The sequence below is a fragment of the Micropterus salmoides genome, unplaced genomic scaffold (genome assembly GCF_014851395.1).
Source record: "Micropterus salmoides isolate LMB-PRFRI ecotype aquatic unplaced genomic scaffold, ASM1485139v1 Ms_hic_scaffold_4, whole genome shotgun sequence".
Classification (NCBI taxonomy): domain Eukaryota; kingdom Metazoa; phylum Chordata; class Actinopteri; order Centrarchiformes; family Centrarchidae; genus Micropterus; species Micropterus salmoides.
This window is the reverse complement of record NW_024043372.1, coordinates 39838869-39845728: the sequence shown is the minus strand read 5'-3', so window position 1 is coordinate 39845728 and position 6860 is coordinate 39838869. Positions and strand designations below refer to the sequence as shown.

Below are 6860 nucleotides of genomic sequence, written 5' to 3'. Positions count from 1 at the left end.
ATGCCAGCTCATTGGTCAGAGCATAGCTTAGCATGCGACGGACTCGCACCTCCAGTGTGGTCCCTCCGATTATAGCGAAGTGTGACACCTTTTAATATGAAAAGTATTTACAGTTTTAAGTGAGGTTAATGTGCGTACATGCTTATGTGTGTGTGTGCATGATAATTTTTTCTTCTTCAAAGATGATGTAGTAGTTTAGGCGTGACATTTATTGAAGTTAGTGAAACACGGATTGCAGTTTAACCAATCAGTGACACTTTTGTGAGTGAGAAAGAATTATATGACCATTAAGTAATTACCACTGTTTTCTTGGCCTCCTGGGACTGGAGTGTTGCCTCTGCACGGTCCAGCTCCTCCATAGCGTGAACAGGCAAATCTGCTGGCACAGACAGAACCCCAACATTCCGAGGTTGGCAACAACTACGTGACCGGCGGAAGGCCTTAAATTCTTCACTTAGGCCCCTCACCTCTGATTAATCTCTGCAAGGCCACATCTAATGACAAAATAAGAAAATTAAGGTATGTTAAATCTATATTGGTTTTGAAAAAATGTTTTAATGTGATTCAGTTTGGTTATAAGAATGTTACACTTCTCTAAACTAGCTAGATAAATACAGATGAAAGTTCTGTGACAATCTCCTTCCCATAAAGATGCATGGACATTGCCTTTATTTATGATTGATTGATGAGTCTTGTTTTCTGGGGTATTGTAGGTTACCATCAATGATTATTATGGTTGTGTGGCAGAGACATGATGTAAAGCAATTGTTGTATGTTCATTGCGCTGTAATTGCCACTAGGACATTCCTTTGAAATCCTGTGATAATATCAAAGCATAGCAGTTTTGCACTTGCCTTTCAATAGTTGCCTTGCAGAATCCGTGGTATCTGTGACAGAATGAATCCAAATGACAAGATGTTGGCGTTTGAAATTACGAATACAATGTGTTGAAACTCCCTTATCTAAACATACCTTCTGGAGATAATCCCTGAAAGGGATTGAGTGCAGGGCCGGGAATCCTACACACTCCTGGAGTTGCTGGGAAGGTTGTAGACTTGCATATGATCTTGGAGGCAGGTCATTTTGGAAGTCATCATGTGGGAAGGGTGAAAGGTGGGCACTGGTATAGGACTCGAGCTGTGGAGGCAACTGCCAGCTGGTTGGGGCATGAGCGGGGTCATTAATCGGTTGGAGGCTGGTTGAGGGATGGGGGGCAGACTGCAGAGTGGTAGAAGCTGGTTGGTGAAAAAAAAGCAGTTGGTAAAATAACAGGGGGTTAGAAGTTATAATGCTCAAATAGATTGTCCACAAAAGCTTACCTTGTTACACACAGACACATCACAATGTAGCATACTATACCTAGAAATAAAACTTTAGGAGCCTGGGGATATTTGGTTTTTTTTGGTTGCTCAATGTTGTCCTCAGAGTCTGAGTTATTGTAGATGGGATTTGGCCTAAACGTGAACATATCATAAATAAAATAAATTGTTTATTTTGATTTAAGTTACAGCAATGTTAAAAACCTTAGAATCAGAGAAGAAATTCTGAAATTTTGTTCCAGTTAAGATGACAAAAAAATTATCAGAAATACAATGAAGACGTTGTTAATGTTATAAATTATAGATTGTAACCCGGGCCCCATTATCATACCTGGGCAAAAAATCATAATAATCTAAAAAACTAAATCCCCTGGAAACTGACATCTGAGGGTTGGCGTGTTACAGGGTTAGTACTCAGTATTACCTTGTTTTTCTTTTCAGGTTGCACTGAGCTTCTTCCTCCGACTGAATATCTGTCGTGTCACAGAGTTCCTGCAGATATCTGTGCATGCTCCTCTGTGCTTCCTTAAAAGTATCTACAAATACAGAGTTACTGTCAGGTACAGAGAAATGTTTTTTTTTACACTATTAATTTAACTTTGCTAATTTTATATGAGTTTTTTTACATTGTAGCACTTTGAGATTTTTTTTCAAAGGTAAGTGTTACAAATAAAATGTATTATTATTATTATTAGAAACACTCACCACGGCTTATGAGGAGCCTGACTGGCTCGTAAGTGTGCCACCCTTCAGTAGGCTCATCCCTCCGCTTGACTGCAGCACGGACCTTGGCTGATTCCTTAGGGGGATAAGGGGGCCATAAAACGGTCTCCCCTTTGATCCATGTATGGGGCACTATTTCTGTGCCACCACTACTGAACCGTACAACGCACCACTGCTTCATTTGTTTTTTATAGCTATAATAGCACAGAAAAAAATAAAGAGTACAATGTATTGCATGAACAAAGCAAAATCAAATAAGAAAAATGTGTAAAAAGGTATTGATTATGTTGTGAACGCAACCAGACGCACTTCAAAGAAGGTCAGATGGTGTCAAAAGAGGGAGGGAAGTTTCCCTCCCCGAGAGTTGACCTCTTTCACATGTAAAACCCAGAGACATCGCCTGGTGTTGGTAAGGACCGAAAGAGACTCAATCAGACAATGAATCGCTTAAGGATTGTGTATTCAGAGAGCCTTAGTGAACCTTTCTAGCTGTAAAGGTGTCACTAAAGACAGTCCACAGGACAGGAAAAGGGGCGATCTGACCCCTTCTCCCTCCAGCAGGTCACCTCCAGCCTCAATCTGACTCTTTTCTCCCCACAGAACGGCTGAGCCATAAACCACCAATTCATTCTCTGATATCCTGTGCGATAAGCCAGGAATGCAGAGAAGACCACAAAAACCCCTGTTACTCAAACCAAGCAAGGTTCCAGTATAACTGTGTTTATTCTGTTTAAATAATAACCTTGCTAAGTGAGCAGCAGTGTTAGCCTCTGAGTTTAGTAAGTAATAACCCTGTTGTTATCCTTTAGTGATGTTTGAAGACTAGCAGACCCATAAGAAAGTAATCTTGAACTAGTTTTCTAACCTCATTCTGTGTTGTCTTAAGTCATTCCTGTTACTCCCTAGTAATCCTTAATAGCCAACGCATTAGGGATGGGGTAGTCACCAATGCCCGCGTCGCCTCGTGGTTGATGGCTCTTCAGAGTTTCGACATAGAGGTGCGTTATGCACAAAATAGGAAATCACCTTTGGGCACAGAGCTAGCAGCCTGCCGGCGCTGCTCTGACGATGCCCCCTCACATGCCGCGGTACTTTACAACCCCGCACCCCCCAGCGACACACGCCACCACTACTTCGATGATAACGTCTGCAAAGGCATGATCACGGCATATGTGGACGGCTGTTCCTTTCACCACGAGACACATGTCCGTGCTGGCGTGGGCGTGGCATGGATCCACGATACCCCATACGGACCCCGCCGGTTCCACTTGGGATCTCAGTCATCCCAATACGCTGAAATAGCGGGCGTCCTGATCACACTTGAAATGGCAGTTGCACACAACGTCAAAACTCTTGTGCTGTGCACTGACTCCAACTATGCACGCCTCAGTTTCTCTTGTCACCTACCAACATGGCAACACAACGGTTTCCTGACATCAGGTCGGAAACCGGTCAAACACAAAGAGCTATTCATAGCTTGCGAATATCTAGTAAACACACATGACTTGCGGGTTTACTGGAAGAAAGTTAGGGGCCACTCCCGAGTCCCTGGCCAGGACAAAGACCTGAACGATTTGGCAGACGCATTAGCCAAACAAGGTGCCATCGACGGCACACCCTGGCAGTTCCAGGCAGACTCATGCCCAAACCCGCCCGCCCCTACAGTCTGCGCGGTCACCAGGTCTCAAGCGGCCCATGCGCCTCAGACAACTGCCCCTCATCCAACTACGGTCTCCGTAGCTCCTGCCTTCACAAACTCGGATTTGGTCGCTCTGCAGGCTCAGGATCCTGCCATTCACAAAATGGTACTCTACCTTACTGAATTGGAAACTCCCACAACCCCAGTCGATGACCTTGCTTCCACGCCCGGTCTCAATGATCTCTACCGCGTACGCCGGTCTCTCCGCCTCGTCAAGGGCCTCCTTGTGTATGTCTCTGAGGCCCTCACTTCACCTGCGTTCGTGGTACCTCAGAGCCATAGGGGGGTTATGCTAATACACGCCCATGACTCGCCATGCGCGGGCCACAAAGGCACCAACGCAACACATCACGCACTCAAACAGGTAGCGTATTGGCCACACATGCGAAAAGATGTAGCAGACTACATCAAAGGCTGCCTGGTATGCTGCCAATTCCAACCTGCAACACCGCTTCACAGAGCCCCATTACAACGGAAAGGCATCTCTTTCCCCTGGTCAGACCTACAGATCGACTGGGTGGGGCCTCTAACCAAATCAGCCAGAGGAAATAAATATTTCCTCACAGTCACTTGCGCATTCACCAAGTGGGTGGAGGGCTTACCGGCGCCTAACGATACGGCCCAAACCACCGCATACTTGCTAATGAATCACATCTTTTCACGATTTGGCCTCCCCTGTCGCGTCGACTCAGACAGAGGCACGCATTTCACAGCTGAGGTCATGCGACAGCTGTGGCAGCTGCTCGGTGTGGAAGCCAACTTCCACATCAGCCACCACCCTCAGTCCTCTGGCCAAGTGGAGCGAGCAAACCGAACAGTGGTCAACATATTAAAGAAATATGTGACTGCTAATCACAAGGACTGGGATGTAAAACTGCCCCTGGTACTGATGGCAATCAGAGCGACACCCCACACGGCAACAGGGATCTCTCCCTTCGAAATGATGACTGGCAGACAAATGACTCTCCCATTGCATCTGCTCTACCAGCCAGGCGAAGCTAGCATCGCCACCGCATATACGACACACCAGTATATGACCGATCTAAGTAAACACCTCAGGGACACGTTCGCCTTTGCCCAACACAACTTGAACAAAAGTGCAGAAGGGAGAAAAGCCTACTACGACCAAAAGGCGTCTCACCATGAGCTCCAAGTGGGAGACAAGGTGTGGTATTTCAATTTCGCCCCACTAGCGCAAAGGGACAGCCAGAATGTAGGAAGGCGTGCTCGTAAGTTGTTCCCCCACTGGACAGGACCTCATGTGGTCACAGACAAACTCTCACCAGTCGTGTACCAAATCAGAGTACAAAAGAATCACAAGGAACCCACCTTCAAATGGGTTCACCGCAACCAAATCAAGCCACACCAAAACCCCATGGGACACGTCGGGGACGCCAGCGTCCACTTGAATTAATAATTAATCAGTAACGAGAGCGGTTAGTGGTTAAAGAAAGAGATTATTTGTGCGTGCCAGGTTAAAACCTAAGATTGAGAAGCCAGGTATCTCTTACTCGGGCTACCATTAACAGCTCTAACCACTGCCAAGGGTTCCTCTGCGAGGAGTCCACCCACCACTCAGGTACGAGTGGGGGGGTTGTCTAATCAAACTTCGAAACACACAGATTCCCAGAATTCACGATCTCGTAGCTGACCTCGAGCTCTCATACGGGCCAAATAAAGGAAAGGGGGGAAACTCCAGCCAATAGAACCAGTGAAACCCATTAAGACTGACCTGTACTATACATTCAAAATGGCCCTAACCGCGTGCGTTCTTTCCAAACAGATGACGTTTTTGCTTGTTCTGCTGACACTCAACCTGGCAATCACCACCATCCATCCTGGGATTGTGGAGCCAGGGCCGAATTCTGGGGTGGTACTTAAAGGACAGCCTGGGCTGTTGATTACCAATTGCCGCCTGCACACACAGAAAGTGTTTGTAAAACTGAGCCCTAAGGAGGTATGTAAGAAAAACCTCCCAACCTCTGCCAAAGAGGCCTCCTTCTACACCAGCCGCTGGTCCAGAGTGGTCGCAGAACACGCGGAAGCAGATATAACACACGTGTTGCGGCAACTGCAAAAGTTCACCCTAACCCAATCAGAACTAGGGGGTACAATCACCGATCCAAGCGGTTCATCGGAGGGCTGCTCACTGCAGCTGCCGCCGTTGGAACCCTTTTCAGTATAGGACTTTCCTCAGTCAACGCCGTTAGTCTAAACACAATCAGGCGCCACGTCAGCGAACTAGAGTCTGAACTCCCAGAGATCAGGAAGCAAGTTTACTACCAGCAGCGGCAAGTAGAAACTCTAGGAAAGACCTTGAAGGACACCATTCTAGTCGTTAACACCCACAGTGAAGCTCTAAACAGAACCCTGCTAGCAGTAAACGATCTCATCCTGGCAGTCAGGGCAGATTATGCCCACACACTATTGGTCAGCATGCTAATGGCAGATATGTTGCGAGAGACTAGCTCCTCCGTGGATCAACTGGCCATGGGAAAGATCCCACCTTACTTAGTGCCCGTCTCTCTAGTGCAGGACCTACTAGCGGACGCCACTAGAGACACTATTACCCCACTCCAAACACACTTGGCTTACACGCTGGGTAGTGCCGTGCCCATCCACGTTGACCCGGAAGAAAGGGAAGTAGCCTTCCTCGTCAATCTTCCCATAATTAACTCGGAAAACATCTATAGACTCAAGGATGTGGTAAACGTGGGGCTCTGGCAAGGTAGTACACACGTTAAAGTGGAGACACCTGCTGTCATTGCCTACCATGACAGCGACCCTGAACTACACCTGGCTCCAAATTTACATATGTGCACCCTCACCAGAGAAATCCACTATCTGTGTCCCAGTAAGCCGTTCCTTCGCGACAACACGGATGGGATCTGCGGCCTCAAACCCATGGCGGAACACGCCCGGTGTCCCACAACACTCACACCCCGGGCCAAAGTCACTAAGACTCAGGCCGAAATAATTGGGAACCGCTGGCTAGTAAACACCCCCGCTAGAACGGCCACCCTGACCTACGACCTGCATGACACCGCCACTCGCATCCAACTACCCGACCAAACCATGTGGGTAGACGTACCAGAGAATGCCATTCTACACATAGAAGA

The 6860-nt window shown here is 47.2% G+C and overlaps 1 protein-coding gene across 1 annotated transcript; it reads right to left on the bottom strand.

Annotated features, from left to right (window-relative positions):
* LOC119886723 lies at positions 1 to 2467 on the bottom strand (the record flags this gene model as incomplete). Its single annotated transcript, XM_038697641.1, is given in 7 exon segments — positions 1 to 88; positions 300 to 376; positions 855 to 887; positions 973 to 1235; positions 1360 to 1454; positions 1744 to 1855; positions 2025 to 2467. Coding segments are annotated over 5 exon segments (699 nt in total). The 5' UTR covers positions 2224 to 2467.
* Between the last annotated feature and the right edge of the window lie 4393 nt (positions 2468 to 6860).